Below are 21,712 nucleotides of genomic sequence, written 5' to 3' on the forward strand. Positions count from 1 at the left end.
CACTTTACTAAAATAATAACCCAGCTCGCGGTGCTCAGTCTTGGATTCCCTACCAAAATGGTTAATGGCTGAAATTTGGCATTCGTGGTTGCTAACCCAACGCAAAGTTTGTAGATGGCAGAGCACTATCGAGTTCAGAGTTGGTACTCGTACCTTCAATTGCTACTCGGTACTAATGACTAGCAATTGAAGGGACACTACGCAGGGGCAGCTTTTCGGCGTGTCAGGTTGAAGTCAAACTCCTTACGTGATGATTTGATAGTTTTTTTGGATGTGAATTGAGAATGAAATTTAAATTAGTCGTATTTTGTCTATGAATTTATTCTATAAGTAACAAGATGTGAATCTAGAGCCGTAGAGCAAGTTAATAAAAATATTCATATGTCAAATTGACATCGACATTTCATGACAGTGTAAAGGTTATGTTACTTAATTTTTATTTCTCGGGTCTGTGGTTGGTTGCATTGTCGTCTGCAGTAGGATTACATAATTTTATCCACCCTACTGATTTTACAAAATGTTGGGGGCTGTAAGTAGGGTTGGAAGCGGCTTTCTAGCCGCAAAGACAGTAGCCGAAAAAGCTCTTGCAGAATGTGGCAAAATCGCAGCTGTTGCTGGGAACAAGAGGGAATATGCTACTGCAGGCAAAGGGCAAGGTAAGGTTGTGGCAGTAATTGGTGCAGTTGTGGATGTTCAATTCGAAGACAATCTTCCACCCATTCTAAATGCTCTTGAAGTTCAAAACCGTCAGCCGCGTCTGGTCCTCGAGGTGGCGCAGCACTTGGGTGAGAACACCGTTCGTACGATTGCTATGGACGGTACCGAAGGTCTTGTCCGTGGACAGCCTGTCCTCGACTCTGGCTCTCCCATTCGTATCCCCGTGGGAGCAGAGACCCTTGGCCGCATCATCAACGTGATCGGAGAGCCCATTGACGAGCGTGGCCCTATTCCTACCGACAAAACAGCCGCCATCCACGCTGAAGCCCCCGAATTCGTTGAGATGTCTGTACAGCAGGAGATTCTCGTCACGGGTATCAAGGTCGTAGACCTCCTCGCCCCCTACGCTAAAGGAGGTAAGATCGGTCTGTTCGGCGGCGCTGGTGTCGGAAAAACCGTACTCATTATGGAGCTGATCAATAACGTTGCTAAGGCTCATGGTGGTTACTCTGTGTTTGCTGGTGTTGGAGAACGCACCCGTGAGGGTAATGATTTGTACCATGAAATGATTGAGTCTGGGGTCATTTCTCTGAAGGACAAAACCTCAAAGGTAGCTCTTGTATACGGTCAGATGAATGAGCCACCAGGCGCGCGTGCCCGTGTCGCCCTCACTGGACTGACTGTAGCTGAGTACTTCCGTGACCAGGAGGGCCAGGATGTACTGCTATTCATTGACAACATCTTCCGTTTCACCCAGGCTGGTTCGGAAGTATCTGCCTTGCTAGGCCGTATTCCATCTGCTGTAGGTTACCAGCCCACCTTAGCCACTGACATGGGTACTATGCAGGAGCGTATCACCACCACCAAGAAAGGCTCCATCACCTCAGTACAGGCCATCTATGTGCCTGCTGATGACTTGACTGACCCAGCCCCTGCCACCACCTTTGCTCACTTGGATGCGACAACTGTATTATCTCGTGCTATTGCTGAGCTTGGCATCTATCCTGCTGTGGACCCTCTTGACTCGACATCACGTATCATGGACCCCAACATCATTGGAGCTGAGCATTACAATGTTGCACGTGGAGTTCAGAAGATTCTGCAGGACTATAAATCACTCCAGGACATCATTGCTATCCTGGGTATGGATGAATTGTCTGAGGAAGACAAACTGACTGTAGCACGTGCACGTAAGATCCAGAGGTTCCTTTCCCAACCCTTCCAGGTTGCTGAAGTATTCACTGGACATGCTGGGAAACTTGTACCCCTAGAGGAAACCATCAAAGGATTCTCTAAAATCTTACAAGGAGAGTATGATCATCTGCCAGAGGTAGCTTTTTACATGGTTGGACCAATTGAGGAGGTTGTAGCTAAAGCAGATACACTGGCTAAGAGTACGTAATTGTAAAATCTCTGTTGGCAATGTAACCTTATTTCATAATAAATTTAGCTTTAAATATTGTATTGTTTCTTTATTTATAAAATTAATACTCACAAAATATTACAACATATTGGCAGTTCATTAAGGTGCAATATCACACTGAGATCAGGTTTTATAAACTGTGCAGCCATAGGGATCATCAGATCGGACTACCAATAGGTAGGTTAAAGCCCCAAACGCAAAAACGACAGTTATATGTTTGACGTATGTATGTGTAACACACACGCACAAACACATCTGTCTGCTGTGACATTGTATTCCTGAACGGATGAACAGATTTTGATGTTTTTTTTTTTATATGTAATGTTATGTGACCCTATTGAAATTGGTCCACCACTATACTCCATTTGAATCTGTTAAATCGTGTAAATAATTTGCATTACATACTTTTTAATGTGAAGTCAGTTTTAAAACTTGACAACAAACATATTTTGAGTATGTACTTTGTAAGTACCTACCTCTTAGGGAAAGAACTGCCAGATTCGCATTTTGTAATGTAGCAAGTGCAACTGCAGATCTATTTATTTACAGATTCACACAAATGGCCATTAACATTAACAGGAACAAGTGGTGAATATACAGTTAATGAAATTAATCATTAATGTTATATTTTTTAGTACTTGTCTTAAAATGTAAACATCTCATCTTTCTGTTACTTTTTAGCTTAAAGTTTATTTTCAAACTGGAAAATCCTCCATGGAGAAGATCTCCTATTATAGTGTATAAAAAATAAAAAAAACAAATGCAATAAAATAAAAGCAAATTTTATTTTATTGCACTTGTTTGTTGTGTTTTTTTTTAAACATACTTTACACATTGTTTACATTATAAGACAAGAGAGACAAAATCGAGTGGACAAACCCCAGATCAAGAAGATATAAACTAACATTAGTTAAATGCTGTAAGATTTTTTTTTACATTTAGCTAAGATAGCTTGCATTTTGGAGACACACATATTGTATTCTGGAAAAGCAAAGCGCAGGGGTGCAGTTTCAGAAAAAATCTGATCTTGCCAAAATTTTGCATCCTGGATAGACATTGATTTAAAAACCGAGCATATAAACCATGGGCAACAGATGACCAGTAGCAAAAACAACATACCGTGATAAAACTAGTCTCTTTCAGCGGTTTTTCCGGTATCAAAAGTACCTTTATATTAGTTTAAAAGCAAAGAAGCTAAAGCCAGGTAATAAATGTCATAAAGATCAACATAGCCCCCGCTGAAATAATTAGGACAGGAATGGGGAACTACGTTTTTACTAACACTTTTTTAGAAACTTCGAAAGAGTGTCCATTTTTAATAGGTAGGTCAAATATTTTTAATAATATTAAGAGGTATCTTAAATTTTATTTCTAAGGAAAAATTAACAACTGTACAAAATATAATCTAAACGACGTACTTGATATGGCAAAGAAAATAAAGTTACATTGCAAAAAGTATTTTAGCTCTCTTGGCTAACAATTTTATTTGAATCTACTAACACTTCATTGACTACTTTCGCAGATTCATTCGTAATATTCGTAGATTCTGATTTTAAATGATCCACCTTATTTAGGTTATCTTCGTTCTTATGACTATCAAGTGTTTGTCCATGATCCTGCTGATCAAGGCTTTCTTCAGGATTCATTTCTAGTGATTTTACGCTTATACTCTGGTCAAGATTAAGTATTTTTGTTTGATTAGTAGTTTGTTCTTCATCCTTTTGATTGAAATTTTCTTCCAAGTTATTTTTGAGCGTTTCAACGATTATACTTTTATCATGATTAAGTGTTCTTTCATCACTGTTAGGTGTTTCTTCTAAATCTTCCGAAACTTTTTTTTTCTCAGAAACTCTTCCTAGTATTTTAACATTTATAGCTTTGCTACTAGCATGTGTATCATTATCATTACAATTTTTTTTCAGTACTTGATTTGATAAAACATCTTTTTCAAATTTTTCACTCGCAAGAATAGCTGCAGAATTCATAGTCAATGATACCCCATTGTTTATATTGGGTGTTGGTGATGACCTGGAAATTCCGCAGTCAACTTTCGGTACCTGAACAACAACAACTTGATCAGACTTTATTTCTTCGTTATTGGCGTTACTTTTGCTTGGATCTTTTAACTTAATCGTTTGAAACTTGAGTGGAGCATTCAAATTATTTATTCTATCTGCGCTTCTATTAATTGGTTTTATGACTAATATTTTCGTTTTCATACCAGCTTTAGTAAAATCCGTTATATTTTGCTTAATCAAGGGATTCTTAATAACTTCCAAGCCTTGTCGTCGAAATTTAAAGGGAACCATATTTCTTTCAGTGTTACTTGAATTGGATGGTTTCGAGAGAGATAAAGTATCATCAGTGATTTTTTCTGTATCTTTTTCTGTTTTTATGCCTGAATCTGTGTTCGTTTCATCAAGTTCCAAACATAATTTTTGATCATTTTCTGAATTTAAAACGGATCTGTCTGTGACATCTACCTCTTGTAAGATTGGAATTAATTGTTTAGTTTGAATACTATCTTTGGGCTTTTTAACTACACATATACTTGTTTGTGTTGAAGTTTCATCAGTACCCAAAGTGTTTTTATTCCCTTTTTCGGAAATCGATAGAGGTGTAACTTTGATATCTTTATTTAAGTCACTTAAAATGGAATCGATTGTTTTAGTTTTGATAACATCTCTAGGCTTCTGAACAATACCTTTACCTGTTTTTGTTAATATTTTATCAGTTTCCAGAGAAACTATTTTACCTTTTTCGGAACATGAAACAGATTTATCTTTGTCATTTTTATCAAGGTCAGTAATTTTTTTTACAACTGTTTTAGATTGATTAATATCTTTAAAAATTCTTATATTTTTATTAGTCTGCGTTGAAATGTTTTCGTTCTCCAAAGTTAACTTTTTACCTTTTTCGGAAACAGAGATAGATCCATCATTGACATCTTTATTTAAGTCAATAGAATCTGTATTAATTGATTTAGTTTGAACAATTTCGTTAGACTCTTTAACAACCTCTTTACTTGTTTGTGTGAAAGTTTTATTATTTTGAGTTAATTTATTATCTTTTCCAGAACTCGGAACTGACCCCTCTAGCACTTTATTTATATTTGGATTAAATATTTTAGCTACAATACTTTTTTTAGGTTTTTCATTAATATCTTCACTTGTTTCACATGTATCTGAAATTGGTTCAAGTATAGGACTAGAAGACTCTGGTACTTTACTGGGACCAGAATTGTTCACTTCTTCACTTTCAACTTTCTTAGGAGAATTTTTATCCATTTTTGTTATTCTGGGTACCATTGGTCTCACGAAAACTCTTGATACTCGCGATTCCTTTGATGCTTTGAATGCAGGAATACTGGCGGTCTTCATGTGGCCTTGAGAGTTTTCTACAGATTTTCTAGACAATGTTATCATCGCGCCACAGCAATCCTTATTAATAATATCGTAATTAATCTGCAGTTCCTGCTGTGTTTTCTTTTTACCTTGAATTACCGTCTGAGAGTCTCGATAACCCTGAGCTTCCATTTTAAGCAAATTAGATAAATCATATTCAAAATCTGCATTTTTAGGTTTGGTTTTTTTACGGACGGGTCTACGAGAAGCAACTGAAGATATTTTAGTGTTTTTCCGCTTTAAACTTTTCTCTTCAACTTCATCAAAATCTGAGGAATTTTCTTCAAATATTTTACTATTAGGAGCTGTACCTTCTTCAAGTAAAATAGCTTCCTCTTTATTCTGATCAGCTGCATCTGCAAAATAAAAATAATATATAAGATGATGTTTGGAGAATTTATGACGCTGATATACATTTCTGGCCTACGTATAATTTGAGGACTTAATCTGAAAACCTAATAGTAAGCAGTATAATATCTATACATACATACTTAAAAGAACTATTAAACACATTACCCTCTCGTCGTTTGGTGAAAACTAGAGAATGTATCAAGTAAACCGGACTTATTATTAATGATGTGTAATGTACCTGTAACTAAAGACTGCCTTTTCTTCTTTGCATTCATTTTGTAAAGATTACTCTTTCGTTTTCTAGAACCTGTTTCTGGTCGTGTGCTGCTACTTGAACTGTCATCAGATAATCGACTTGAGTCACTAGAACATCTACTCGGTCGTCTTGAATTAGTCTTGTTACTTTCATTTTGTTCATCGATAGATTCCGATAATTCCAAAGCTTCAGTGCCATCAATAGCCTTTACAGTACTAAAGTAGAACTCAGTATTACCTTTAAGTTTATGGACAACTTTAACATGCTCGGGCAATTTATCGAAATTAAAATGTTTGAAATTACAAAGTTTACAGGCATAACGCACCCATTTGTAATGACTGGACATATGATCTAGAAAATCAGCTATTTTATCATGTTTGATATCACATTTTTTGCAGAGAAGCTTGAACAAATCGACATCTAATTGAATTTTTTGTCTAAAAGCATTTAAGTTGTTCTTTTCTGTCTGCTGAGCGTATGGTAGTTTATTAATCATGGAGTTGTCGTAAAATATTGGCTTATTGTTTTGTATTACAGGTTCATCTGTTTCCATATATTCGGTTTCTTGCTTTATATCATCTGGAACAGGTGATTCTGCTTCTGGGGGTTCTTCGTCGATTTCGTCTTTTTTAACCTTATTCTCTTGTACGTTATCCGCCTTTTTAACGTCTTCCACGCTCATTTTTGTCTCTGTAAGGTAAAGTTTTTTAAATGTTCAGTAAAGAATTTCTTATATAAATTTGGATAAACCTGTTTTGTGTAATTCATATCTAATGACTACTCGATGACTGTATATCCGGTAGTGATAGCTCGACATAGTAGTTGAATGAGACTATTAGCCAGCGGGAGGTTTTCGTCAGAGGTTGTCGCTGAATTTCGAGATTTTAGAGCATTTTTTGACGAGCTCGATCGTAGATTATTTCTGTCGCAAAGCTGCATTGCTGTGTTCTGGTCTCAAAGACGTGGTTGCCGGTGTAAATAGAAGCACCTTAACTAGGGTTAACACCTACACCTCAGCTTGATGTACACATAGGCGTTTAACACTTTGATATAGGCGATGGCTCTGCATTTACAAGGTGGTTGCCATATACGTGGTGCGTCAATAATTACTAACATATAAATTCGAAAGTGTGTTTGTTTGTTGATGTGTAACGTCCAAACTAAGCAACCAATCAACTTGATTTCTAGCATATACTTAGTTGAAAGGACGGAAAGTAACATAGGCTACTTTTTGTTCTAGGAAAGCATACGGTTCCCACGGGGTTTGTATAAAAACCTTTTAAACATCGACAACGACCAACGGCTTGTTGTTACTATAAAAAAAATGTATTGCTGTGTTTGTGTCATGTCAATAGTTACCGGTTGGCGCTTGGGCGGCGCACCCAGCCATCGCCAGGTAGGGGTTGTTGGGCTCCTTATTGTAATCCTTGCGGATCTGTATTTGTATGCGGCGACGGTCGCGACGCGCGCATGTGTGCGTGTGTGCGGCGAGTGCGGCGCGCCGCTCGAACGTTCGCCCGCAGCCACCGCATCGCCGACCTTCGCTTTCACCGTCTAGTTCCTCTAACCACGCCTGTAGGGTTTTTACCGATATATTTTAATTTAAAGAATTTAAAATAATTATGGTGCATAATCAATACATTTATATATTTATTTATTAGCTTTTCAAGGGAAACAAACAGTAAACATACGAGTTATGCCGTATTTTTAAATCACCTGTATTTTTATATAAACCAATGAAGTTTCCACAACTTTGATAAAACTTTTTTATCTTATTATCTTTTTTAACTTAGCTTTTCAAGGGAAACAAACAGTAAACATAAGAGTAATGCCGTATTTCTAAATCACCTGTACTTTTATATAAACCAATAAAGTTTCCACAACTTAGATAAAACTTTTTACACCAAATAGAAAATAAAAAACAATACAGGAAACCAAAACTAATCAACTAATATAGGGCGGCCTTATCACACTGGTGATCTCTTCCAGGCAACCACTAAACGTAAAATAATAAAAAACTCCTAGGTACTCTTACTATTATAATATTAAGGATTACATGAGTGATAAAAAAGCTTGGGTATGAATTGCTCAAACTTCATATTATTATTATTTATCTTTATTTGTACACCACATGAAGTAAAAAAATAATACAAGAAAAAAAGAAACATAAAAATAGAAGTAGAATACAAAAAGCGGCCTTATCGCTTAGTAGCGATCCCTGCCACCTTAGATTTAGGGAAAAAAAGGATAACAAACCGCAGGTGGTACAAAATATAAAATACAAACATACGAATAACTAAATACTAATACATAAACTAATATAGACAAATGCATCTAGTATTTAATAAAAAAAAAACCTAATAATATATTCACAGCTAAATATTAATTCGATGTTGAAGGCTCTTCTTAGACAAGGGCGCATTTGGAACCCTTCTAGCTTTAGTTTTAATTTAACGAATGTAGTTATCACCATCACCAAACATATAATCTTAATATATATAAATCTCCTGTCACGATGTTTGTCCGCGATGGACTCCTAAACTACTGAACAGATTTTAAATTAAATTGGCACACCGTGAGCAGTCTGGTCCAACTTAAGAGATAGGATAGCTTAGATCTTTAAGTAAAGTCGCAATTTTATTTTATTGCAAATTTTTTGTCTATAATTAATTGACAGTCACATGTTATATATATATATACTACTATACTCATTTAAGGCTTAGCGATACTGAATACTTTAAAAACAAAATCAAACGCAGACGAAGTCGCGGGCAACAGCTAGTATATATATATATATGCTTCATAAGTGCCTGTTACAGGACTTCATGGATAAAACATTTTTGAATTTTTGATTGATTAATTAACGCAATTATAATATCACTTCAACTATGGAGGAAACATCGCGAGGAAAATTATATATGTCCCGGGTTCGATTCCCGGCATCCACAATTTGGGAATTTACAATTTCAGAATTTTCTCGTACCGCAACAAAGCGATTTAGCGTTCTGGCACGATGCCGCGTAGAAACTAATAAATGGTATGAGTTTAATATAACCGCCATAGTCTAACAGGTAAGCCCGCTACCATCCAAGAGTGCATCACATACAATCACCAGGTGAGTTTGCTGTCAAGGACCTTTGTAGTGGAATAAACGTTTTCCGTAATATCAATAAAATATAATATTGTAGGATGTAAGTATATTAAATCAAAAGAAGCATAAGTATTTTTATTTTCACACTAAGTAATTCAAAACAATCTAAGTGACAACCCTAATGAAGACCGACACGCACATAGTACCTGCGAAATAATAAAGTGACAGAAGTCATATGATTTTAATTTCGCATGTGATGCTAGGGCTGTATCTGATTTAATTCAGTAAAAACTATGGCAGTGGTTTACTCAAAAACTATTTAGGTTTTTGGTCTCACAGATAATTCTCTGAGACAATACATAATGTAAGGTAAATAAAGCCTGTGAAGTATTATTCCGTTATTCATTCACACGTTGTATAATACTCGATAGTCAATTCGTAAATAGCTACCTGATTCTCTTTATAAAGTCGTTCTTCTTCTGTTATCTTTTGCGTGGGCGCAGGTTTAGGCATACTTTTCCTCTTTTCATAGAACGTTGGTGGGTTGTTCATGCGGAAAGCTTTGGCTTGTATCGCCTCACGTAGCCTTCGTATCTGAGCTGCTGTTTTTCTAAAACAAAAATAGCCCGTTACTAATGAGTCTGTAGTCAGTTCAACGATGTTGAAACTTCTCGTAAGTTAAAAATACACAGATACGTAAAGCTCAGCTGTTCTAATAATGTGTTCCGAACAGGACGCAATCGAAAGGAAAATGTATGTAAATTTAAAGTGACGTTGATTTTACGATAACAGTTTGAAGTTTTACTAGCCCTAATAACAAGGTCATAAGTAAGACCTATTTATGTAATCGGTCAGACCGACACACTTTGTGAACTCAAGGTTCAACGATCTTACCTATGAACTTTGAATAGATGCCGATAGACACTCCACGACGTTGAGAATATGTCCAAGCAATCGGGGCACGGGTAAACAAGTCGATTCTCCAAATGTTTATTCTTAATGTGGAACTTCCACGTCTTCAGAGTGGAGAACTGTAGGTCACCTGTTTAAAAATACGTGCCTACATATTAGAATTATTGCGAGGCAATTTGATATAAGAAAAATAATTAAAATATATATATATATATATATAATTAAAATATATATACGTATATTATATTCTGATGTCCATCTAAAGACCAGTAAGTACCCTTAGAAATAAAATTGGCTCCCTCCAATCGAGTATCGAAATCCCTTAACATCAGAGTATAATGCATACTATTCATATTGAATTTAAGCTCAAATTTGCCAAATGTTTGTAAAACAAAAATCAGATATACAGGATTTGCGTCTTAAAACGAGAGGTATTAGGACATTTTACTTTGACTATTCAGAGTTGAATACTCGAATAGAACTCTTCGATGGCTACCGAGCAAATCTTGTACTAATGCTACTGTAGGGCTTATTGTGCCCGCCACGAAATAATTATGGCTACCATTTTTTCGTCCCATTGCTATAAGATAATACAGGAAGCAGGTGTAGTTTATGCAAGTTTAGTATGTCTCGTATACAGGTTCCAAGTGTCTTTTATTCAAGTATAGTACGTCTAGTATACAGGTCACAAGTGTCTCTTATGCAAGTTTAGTACGTGTCATAAACAATAAAAAAGTGTTTTTATACAAGTTTTACACGTGCCGTATACAGGTCGCAAGTAACTTTTATGCTTGTTTAGAACGTCTTGCATACAGATCGTAAGATTAATTTATGCAAGTTCAGTACGTCTTGTATACAGGTCCCTAGAGTATTACGTCTCGTATATAGTAAGCAAGTGGCTCGTATACTGGAAGCAAGAGTCATTTAAGGATGTTTAGTATGTCTTGTATACTGGTCACAAGTGTCTTTTATGCAAGTTTAGTACTTCTCGTATACAGGTGGCAAGTGTCTTTCATGCAAGTTTATTACGTCTTTTATAAAGGTCCCAAGTGTCTTTTATGTAAGTATAGTACGTCTAGTATACAGTGTCACAAGCGTCTTTTATGCAATTTTAGTACGTCTTGTATAAGGTCGTAAGTGTAATTTATGCAAGTTCAGTACGTCTTGTATACAGGTCCATTGAGTATTTTATACAAGTTTAGAACGTCTCGTATACAGGTCGCTAGTGTCTCTTATGCTAATTTAGTACGTCACGTATATAGTAAGCAAGTGTCTCGTATACTGGAAGCAAGAGTCATTTAAGCGTGTTTACTATGTCTTGTATACAGGTCACAAGTGTCTTTTATGCAAGTTTAGTACTTCTCGTATACAGGTGGAAAGTGTCTTTTATGCAAGTTTATTACGTCTTGTATACAGGTCGCAATTGTCTTTTATGCAAGATTAGTACGTCTAGTATACAGGTCACAAGTGGATCTTATGCACGTTTAGTACGTCTTGTAGCAAGCGTCTTGTGTACAGGAAGCAAGAGAAATTTATGAGTGTTTAGTATGTATTGTATACAGGTCACAGGGGTCTTTTATTCAAGTATAGTACGTCTAGTAAACAGATCGCAAGTGTCTTTTATGCAAGTATATTACGTCTTGTATACAAATCACAAGCGTTTCTCATGCTACTTTAGTATATCTCGTAAACAGGCAGCAAGTGTCTTTTATGCAAGATTAGTACGTCTCGTATATGGCAAGCAAGTGTCTCGTATTCAGGAAGCAAGAGATTTTTATGCTTTTTTAGTATGTCTTGTATACAGGCCACGTGTGTCTCTTATGCAAGTTAGTACGTGTCGTATGTTGTGGCAAGTGGTTTTTATACAAGTGTGGAACGTGCCGTGTACACGTCGCAAGTGTCTTTTATTCATGTTTAGTGCGTCTTGTAATACAGGTCGCAAGGGTCTTTTATTCATGTTTAGTGAGTCTTGTATACAGGTCACAAGTGTCTTTTATGCAAGTTTAGTATGTCTCGTATACAGGTGGCAAGTGTTTTATTGCAAGTTTGGTACATCTTGCATACAGGTCGCAAGTGTCAATTATGGATGTTTAGTTGGTACACCTATATATATATCACGTCTATTTTGCCTACAACGTCACCTTTAAAACAATTCCAATTGTTGTGGCAGCAAAAATTAATTTCTATAAACTAAGTAATGAAAAAAAAACTTGTTTCTATTAAGTAACCTTAATCAAATAGGCGAACTGGTACCTTTGTATACTTATATTTAAATGGATATAATACTCTCTCTACACTCAGTCGCATGCAATGAAAAAATATTGTAAACTGCAGGTCGGCCGTCGGATATATTTTTTCATAACGCCGCCTTGTAAGGCAGCTTCTGTATTTAACAGTCCAGAAGTTTCATTTACTCAATACTGTTACTGTAATGAAATATCTTCTCTAATAAAGCGGCAAATAACTGAAATGAGCTTGCATCGACTCAGCGTGCCTTACGTTATTATTACCACTGAATACAAACAGTAGTTCACATACTTTAGGGGTATTTTTAGAGGGATTAGGGGTATGGTTTTTTTATGTTATTATACCCCTTATTGGCTAGCACGCTTATCGTAATTTACCTTCGTGCGAGATAACATTCTAGCACGAATGTCCAACATAACTGACCATCAGAAGAGATCATAGACAACTACAATTTTACAAACAGAAAAACGACTTACAAAGTTTACATTTCAGTATATCAGACTCTTCATTTTCGTCATCATCGCTGATTTGTATGACATGGTCAACATCTTCTTCAACCTTGTCATTGCTTTGCACATTAAATGATACATCACTTTGCACTTTGAATGATCCATCGCTTTGCAAAACTGCATTTTCTTGAGATAGAATATCATTTAGTTCATCTACCTGTAATGAATAAATGATTTTTCGATCCTTCATCTATTGAGGAGACGTACATTGATATAGAGGTTTACTATCAAGTCAAAGATGGGTTTGGTATATATATTGCCTGGTATTAACATATAGGTAAGATATGTGTACAATAAAAGGGTTAATCATTTGTTCATTCATCGGCATATGTTTCTGGTTAACTTTGATGTGCAAGTTCCTAGTGTTCCTAGTGTCAAACCAAGTCAAACCAAACCAAACCAGTCTCAATTTTTTTAATAAAAAATAATTCCTTAATTATATACAATACCAAACAGTTGTTGTTTTAAATCTTGAATTTGTCAATTTAAACCACTTTAGCAATCTTAATGGAACAGCATAGAGAAAGAAGGAAACCAGGAAGGTGTTCAGAATAAATACTTAGTTTGGAATGCACCTTACCTGGGCTTTCATTGTATCAGTTTTATTATTACCAGTTTTGATATTCTGGAATACAGCAACAGAGCTCTTTGGAATTTTCTGAAATACCAATTGTTTGCTCTCAAGATCACTGTGCTGCACACCTTCATTCTTAGTAATCTTCTCTACTATTGAAGTTAAATCTTTAGTGATTGGTATGCGTGAATCATCATCTTCGTCTGAATTATTCAAATCAATTTTATCATTTAACGACTCTTGGTAGCTCACTTCTAACTTCTTTATTTTCATTATCTCGTCCATCTGAAATATATTTTTACAAAAACAATTAATACCTGTTATTAATTAATCTTCAATTAACAGGTAACAACAGGTATTAATTGTTACACTAATTAAAAGATATAAGTTTCTGTACAGCGTCAAACAAAATACTTATTCTATCTACCAAATGCAGAAGTCTTAGAAATTAGGCCAGACCAGGGCCAATTCAGTTATTATAAAATCCCAAATTCTTCAATAACAGCCATTCAATATTAGACCAAGTAGCACTTTTAGTTAAAGTTTAGCACAAATATCCCTTAATGAGAGCTGTTTATCCGTTTTCTATGGAAAGCAAGCCATTTGGTTGGAAATGAGATATTGACAATTAGTATTGAATAAGCATTAAATTTCAGATAATTAACAAAAATTATATTTATATTTCTAAAGTATAAAATATTTAATGTACAAAATTTGTATTTTGTAAGAGCCTTTGATAAGAAAATACAACATAAATACATTAAGAAAGATCAAATTTAAGATATTTACAGACCCCAAATTTCTTAAACTATTCACCACATTTATGCAAGATTAAAAATAATCAATACTTACAACAGAAGTTGCCTTCAGAAAGTGTCCATGGACTGAAGAATCAAACTTTTGCTTACAGTATATTCTTTTATGTGATATGAAATTAGCCAAACTTCTAAACATGTTTCGGCACACCTTGCATTCATATAGTAAGTCACATTCATTGCTGAGCAATCCTTTGAGCTGGAAATGTATGAGGCAATTCAAATTTAACATAAGCTGGCATACAAATAGCATTATTATTTATGAATAATAATTGCTGAGCCCATTTTGATGAAACAAAAATTTATCACTTTGAGTTATGAATATATTGAGGCTTGATTTAGAATAAACAGTGAAATTCAATTGTAAAATATTTTTTAATGATCCTCCAAAAAATAGACAAAACTTAAATTAAAATAAATAGGTAGGTATTTGAGAAAAGACTAGAAGGTTAGAGGAAAGTAAACATTTGTAATGATAAATAACTTGCATGCATTACTTACTTCTTCAGTTGCCAAATCAAATATCTTTCTTGCCTGTGCAAATCCAGTTATACTAGTAAGTATAGGTTTTCTTAGTAAGGAAAAGTCAATACTATCTTCATTCTCCTCCACTGCTTGATCAGCATTTCTGCTTGATTTACTCTTATCATCTTTCTTCTTTGTGTTAATTTTATTACCAGCCATATTGTATCTACAAACTATTGATTACCATACGACTTTAGGTACTTAATATACACATCCTCTAAATCTTAAGTAATACACTCAATGGATCCACAAAATTTAACTTTGTTTGCACACACTTTTAGGTGCGTAATATTCCAATCGCGTCGAAGAATAGTTCGATACAATAATAATTGGCACAGTTTCGAATAACGCCGACCACCAAGGCAACTCTAGAGACCTAAAATGTTTGTTATCTAATCGCCACCATGAAAAAGGGCACGATTATTTCAAATCACAATCGAACCTCTAAACTTCCTAATAGATGACGAACTTAGTCGATTCTGATCAAGCATGGTTTTTAAATCACGAGGATACCTACAAAGATGTTCAGTCTGTCAGTCTCTCCCTCAAATTTCAACGATTGCCTTAATTTTAGTCCTACACAAATATAACGATCCTATTGAGAATTTATTGCCGAAAACTAAGCAACTAATTATATGCTCGAACTTACTAGGAAATCTTTAAAACCGCAAACTTGAAAATTCTTATGTTACGACGAATACACCACCATCACGCCATTTTTAACAAATGAATAGGAGCACGAACTATTCTATTATAGCCAGCCATCTACTTTTACTAAAGCATATGTATTAAAATAAATATATTTCATAGGCTGGAATGGAAATTGAAATATATCAAACAATTTTCCAATAAAATTGATGATATTATTTTTAAAATGTTTTTAGGGTAATTTAAAGAGAAACGAAACTATTTTTAAACGTCTTATCAAAATGTCAGATCGATAATGAGTGTCACTTTGACGTTTTGGTAGTTAGTATTTTTCAGTTTTTATTTACTTCAGTGATTTTGTCATTTTTAAGCTTGTGATTTCGTAAAAAAAAAAACGCTTAACTACCTGTTTGTATTAAAATCATAATAGTTAATACTTATGGGTAAGTTGCACGAGTTGATCAAAAAACAAATCGCTTTCTTAGTTTTATCTTTTGAAGCAACTGATTAATTAGCCGGTACGAATGTTTGTATATTAGAATACCAATAGAATGTAAATATTCAAAGGTTTGTAACTCATTATTTTATATTCTAGAAATGGCGGAAGTCGAGATTCAGACGCCCGATTATATGCAAAGGCGATGGCATAATATAAGGAAACTCTTGGAAAGGTCTGGTCCCTTTTGTCACCCAGATTTCGAACCTTCATCAGAGATATTGGACTTTATAATGAATAATTGCAAAGTACTTATTGTTGGCGCCGGCGGCCTTGGATGTGAGCTGCTCAAAGACTTAGCTCTTATGGGTTTTAAGAAATTACATGTGGTAGACATGGATACCATAGAGTTGTCTAACCTTAACAGGCAGTTTCTGTTTCGGAAGAACGACATTGGATTGTCTAAAGCAAAATGTGCTGTGGAGTTTGTAAATAAAAGGTAAACACAAAACAATCTCTTATTATAAGGCAGCGAACGAAAAAAGCATAGAAGCATTTCTCGTACTCAAAAATAGCGTAACGGAAACTATCCCGTGGTGGGAGGGGCTTATAAACTGTACCGCAAACGAATCTAGTTGACTCGCGACATTCGTGCGTAGTGGCGGCTAAACGAATTGCGTAAAACTAGATTTTAATAATTCAAAATGCCTTCATGTGTTGTGAAATGGTGTCGAAATCATACGGATCATATCACACCAAGATCATCACCACAAGGATAGTGGAATAACTTTTCACGTGTAAGTACACCGATAACTATACTAAAATCTAAATAATTACAATTACGTATTATCCTTATGTATGGTGTTATGCCATATGTAGTAACACGTTGGCTGCTGGAAACACAATATTTGTGTTTTAATACTACGTAACGCGTGTGCGGCTCGAACACGCTAGGCGTGTTAAAATAAATGTACTGTATGTAGGATGCGGCCGAACAATAAATGTTTATGTAAATAAAAGGTAGATTATTTCAAGAAATGTTATAGATATATTTTACAATGATTAATTACAAATTTTTATCTGTACCGTTGCATATAGGTGAAATAGGTCAAACTTCTTTGGATTATATTTATAAAATGCTCAATATGAATTCGAATCAAAATATAAAATAATTTTAGCTTGTAAACGTATGTCGAAGTAGGGCGGGCCTAAATAGAAACAATGAAACCGATGCGGTACACTGGCCGGAGTTCGTGTACAAACGTGTACCAACTAAAATTATTTTATACTTTTAAAGTTTTTGTAGTCAGTTTTGTAAATTTAAACGCGGCAACGTTTGATGAAAAGTGTATAATCTCCAGGGTACAAGCTATAAAGGCCTTCCTTCATCAAGATCGGTGCAGTGGTTGAGCCGAACATAGGTAACAAACAAACAGACACACTTTCACATTCATAATAATAGAATGTTGTTAATAGAGTGCATTTAGTTTGGAGTAAATCGGCGTTTGTTATGACGCTATTTTAATCTAATTTATTTTGCTTTCCTTATTGCATAAAATCATTTAACGATTCCAGAGACTGCTGATTGGTCCTGCGCAGCCGCGGCACTACGTAACTACCGGCCAATCACGCCTGGTCCCGTGTCGTACGACAAATAGAAGAACCTATTAAGAGCTCTTTGTTACTCAAGTTCCTTCTTTTAAAGGGCGTGCGTTTATTGACTAATTGGTACTAGTTTCGAAAGACAATTTCTTAGAAACGCGTCTTCTATGCTTTTTTCGTTCGCTGTTATAAGGTTAAATAAGCTCTAAAGAAATATGACAAATTTTTTATTCCATTTCTTTCTTTGTGTTTGTTCCTTTATTTACCTAATTATGGTTTGCTGTAATGAAAAAAAAATCGCCCCTTCATAGGTGGTGAAAATTTGAATTATGAAAAGAGCAACATGCTATTAGAGTTTCCATTTGAATTGTGAAAAGCAGAGTAAAACAGCTATGTATAGTTACTGACTTTGAAAGGTAAAGAAACTATACAAGAAAAATTGCACTTTTTTAATACAAATATAAATCATTTTTCAGGATCCCTGGCTGTGAGGCAGTAGCTCACCATTGTCCAATTCAAGACCTTGACGAAGGCTTCTATCGTCAGTTCCACGTTGTTGTCTGTGGACTAGACTCAATTGTTGCAAGACGTTGGTTGAATGGCATGCTGGTTTCGCTTTTGCAGTATAATGACGATAGTAAAGTATTGTTGTAAATTTCTTAATATTAAAACTTTAGTTAATTTTTCAACAGAATGTTCAAAATATATGCCTCTTGTTCTTATTACCAGATTAGCTGTTCATTCCATTGAGTGTGGGATCTGCGGGAATTATCAATGCTTGTAGGGAAGCCATTACACAATTTGGTTTATATTTATTTGCTAGGTTTATCTCACATGCTTTATTTAGTTTAGAATTTCATACATTTTCACAGTACATTTTTAGTAATACTTGAATAATTAACTTTAATGCTGATTATCATAAACATTGGCATTATGTTCTCTATTAAACAGGTTATTGTCAGTAAATTTGTGACCATATTAAGTACTACCAGCATTAGTAATGTGATAAAGGACTAAGACGCCGGGAGGTATCTTTGCATTGTTCAAGTCCATGTAGGACTGCAGTGTATCGAAAATGCACCCATATTTATATCAAAATACCCACCAACTCAATGTCATGAACATTGGTTATTAATCATATATAATTTTAACTGTTTCTTGAAAATTATCTATGAATTAATTGGGGGTATTTGTAAAATCTTAATCAATTTAATAAAATATCTGGCAAATATGAATTTATAGTTATCAAAAGGTTGGATATTTACCCTTTTATAAAATTACTGTAACAAATGTTTGCAAATATTGTTACCAAAATATTTTAACTCTTTGTTCAGGAAGTTTGGATCAAAGCAGTGTAATCCCTCTAGTGGATGGTGGTACAGAGGGATTCAAAGGAAATGCTAGAGTCATCCTACCAGGAATGAGTGCTTGTATTGAGTGTACACTTGATTTGTACCCTCCTCAGAAAACCTTCCCTCTATGCACTATTGCAAATACACCAAGGTAAACTCTGTTTTTGTAATTGCCACTGGGTACGTCTTTATTCCATTTCAAGTTTCTGTGTGGTGACAGGTACAGTGTGGTGATGGGTGCAATGTTCTGATGAGTACAGTGTGGTGATGGATGAATGGTAGATCAGAATCCAGTTGTCACTACCCGCCTTTTCCTGCGAGTTTTGTACAATAAACCTAAATAAATATCACATAATGTGCAGCAGCATCTTCTGTGCTACCTGTATCTACTACAACCACCAACCCTTGTGCATGGAATCCTTAGAAATTGATAGAATAGCAATATATTATAAATTATTATTATATACCTAAATAAACTTATATTATGAAGAGTAAATCTCTAGGGACTCATTGTAACAAATACATAAAAAGTATGTTGTCTGCATAATTTAGCTAATTGGAAGTTTGTATTATGTAGATTGCCAGAACATTGCATAGAATATGTCAAGGTACTACAATGGGAGAAGGAGAATCCATGGGGAAATACAACTCTTTTAGACGGCGATGATCCACAGCATGTGGCTTGGGTATATGAAAAGGCTCAGGAAAGAGCAACAAAGTATGGCATCACATCTGTGACATATAGATTGACACAGGGTGTTTTGAAGAATATTATACCAGCTGTTTCTAGCACAAATGCAGCTATAGCAGCTACATGTGCTACTGAGGTAAGTATATTCTGCTAAGTAAAATGATTGTGTTTGAAGTAATTTTTTTTTAAATGAAAATTGAAGTATATGTGAATTTTGCCAGTACACATATTATGTTAAGTCAGATAAAGTTAGCCTCCAATAGGGATTATTTTATCAATCTGAAGTGTTAATTATTTTATGTTTTTGTCCATAACTTTAGACATAGTATATTGTTTAACTCAGTTTAAATTAATTTAAAAATAATATTTATTGATCCCATACATAAAAGCTCAGCAAGCTTTTTAAATTTAACATTTTCATCTTTGCTTCAGGTGTTTAAGTTAGCTTCATCGTGCTGTGTTAACATGAACAACTACATGGTCCTTAACATGGCTGACGGCGTGTACACTTACACATTCAATGCAGAGAAACGTCCCAACTGTGTCACATGCAGTAACACCACAAAAGTTATGGAGATTGAACATGATGCCACATTACAAGCAATATACGATAAGTTGTGTGAAGACAATGCCTTTTTGATGAAAAGTCCAGGTACAGAGTTTTTAATAGCAAGTCTGTAAGTTACCAATAAAAAACTGTACAGTTCACTAAAATATAAACAACTCAACTTAAACATATTGGATGGTAATGCATGTAAAGGCTTGTTTTCATTGGTTGACATTTCTTTATAATATTTTCTAGGTATCACTACAGTTGTGAATGGTCGCAATAAAACACTCTACATGGCATCTATAAAGAGTATTGAAGAAAAAACCAGGGATAATTTGAAGAAAAAAATAACTGAATTAGGTTTATATAATGGAGCAGAAATCTTGGTTGCTGATGTCACAACGCCTAATACTGTAACAATCAAATTAAAACTTTCTGAAAAGATTGATGTGGACATGTTGTATTAATAAAATAAATAAATCAAGTCCAATGAAAATAAAATAAAAACTCGAGCGAGAATGGGCAACGTAATATTGTTCCTTTATTCTGTTGTGTCTGACATTAAAGGTTTATTGTTTGAATAAAACTGAACAGACATTTTTTTCAGTGTTCAACAATGTCCTTAAATTAATATGGTGATTTATGTCTAAGCGTAATAAAATAAATTATGAAAGTTTACTGTAAAATTTGAATTGTATTTTTTCTTCTTCACTATTGCCTATCCACTATTGGAGGTTGGCTGTCATCTCGTCATATAGTTTTCGGTCTTTCGTCAAACGGAAAAGTTGTGCTAATTTGGCTATCCCAGTCCATTCACGGATGTTTCTAAGCCACGACTTTCTTCCTCAAATTTGCCCATCATTGGTCTTAAGGTGTCTGAGAGCATGCCCCACATAACTAATTTTTCTTGATTTGATGGTCAAAATTAGGTCTCTCTTTTCACCAATGAGTCGTAGGACTTCATCGTTTCTTATTTTATGGACCCAACTTATTCGCAGCATTCTTTGGTAGCACCACATTTCAAAGGGCTTTAGTTATTTTGATTATTGTTTTTAATCGTCCACGTCTCACAACCATAAAGAATTATCGGCCAGATGTATCAATGGAGCATTCTTACACACAGGTTAATACGCAGCTTTTTATTACATAGTACTTTTTCATTTCCATGAATGATGGACGGGGAATTTCATTTCGGGTCTTGATTTACCCCTGTACCAAGCTATTTGTACTTTGAAACCCTTTCGAGTTTTTTACCTGCGATGGTTAATATTGGGTACAGTTGGTGACTTCTGGATACTAACATAAAAATACTTAGTCTTCGAGGTCTATTTTTTTTCTGTAAATCTTGCGCATTAGAAGCCATAAGAATAGTGTCGTCAGCGTATCCCACAGTTATGTATAATGAGTCCGTTTATCTTGACCCCCAATCCATTTCATTCAATGCGTCTGTAGAGTATAAGTTGAACTGTAGCGAAGATAAGAAGCATCCCTGTCTCACCCCCCAGGCATATCGCTACTTCATCTTGTACCTCACCACCAATTCTTGCCGTGCCAGACTGCCCCCAGTAAAGGTTCTTGGTGATATGTCCTTTCCATCGAGTCAACTTCCTGCGAACGACGAATAAGTACCTCGTGTTATTTACTGTTAAAGGCTTTCTCAAAATCAATG

General features: G+C 35.0%; 3 protein-coding genes across 4 annotated transcripts; 2 read left to right on the forward strand and 1 right to left on the reverse strand.

Moving 5' to 3' along the window:
* Positions 1-416: 416 nt before the first annotated feature.
* LOC120626342 (ATP synthase subunit beta, mitochondrial-like) lies at positions 417-2,119 on the forward strand. Its single transcript, XM_039893837.1, has one exon. It carries the CDS (start codon positions 518-520, stop codon positions 2,057-2,059), a length of 1,542 nt encoding a protein of 513 aa, XP_039749771.1. The 5' UTR covers positions 417-517; the 3' UTR covers positions 2,060-2,119.
* A 1,311-nt stretch (positions 2,120-3,430) lies between these two features.
* Positions 3,431-15,504, reverse strand: LOC120626281. The gene is made up of 10 exons (XM_039893727.1): positions 15,414-15,504; positions 14,741-14,937; positions 14,277-14,438; positions 13,431-13,709; positions 12,818-13,007; positions 10,077-10,224; positions 9,633-9,792; positions 7,451-7,664; positions 6,074-6,781; positions 3,431-5,840 (listed from the first exon to the last, which is right to left on the reverse strand). The coding sequence occupies exons 2-10, from the start codon at positions 14,921-14,923 to the stop codon at positions 3,541-3,543; spliced, it is 4,344 nt and encodes a 1,447-aa protein (XP_039749661.1). The 5' UTR covers positions 14,924-14,937; positions 15,414-15,504; the 3' UTR covers positions 3,431-3,540.
* A 209-nt stretch (positions 15,505-15,713) lies between these two features.
* Positions 15,714-20,732, forward strand: LOC120626386 (NEDD8-activating enzyme E1 catalytic subunit). Of its 2 annotated transcripts, none has more exons than XM_039893896.1 (7): positions 15,714-15,855; positions 16,008-16,347; positions 17,927-18,087; positions 18,785-18,953; positions 19,380-19,629; positions 19,926-20,145; positions 20,296-20,732. In XM_039893896.1, the coding sequence occupies exons 1-7, from the start codon at positions 15,852-15,854 to the stop codon at positions 20,508-20,510; spliced, it is 1,359 nt and encodes a 452-aa protein (XP_039749830.1). In that variant the 5' UTR covers positions 15,714-15,851; the 3' UTR covers positions 20,511-20,732. The 2 variants fall into 2 exon arrangements, with proteins under 2 accessions (XP_039749830.1, XP_039749831.1); XM_039893897.1 differs by having other exon boundaries at positions 15,755-15,930.
* Positions 20,733-21,712: the final 980 nt, after the last annotated feature.

Source organism: Pararge aegeria, chromosome 9 (genome assembly GCF_905163445.1).
Source record: "Pararge aegeria chromosome 9, ilParAegt1.1, whole genome shotgun sequence".
Lineage (NCBI taxonomy): Eukaryota > Metazoa > Arthropoda > Insecta > Lepidoptera > Nymphalidae > Pararge > Pararge aegeria.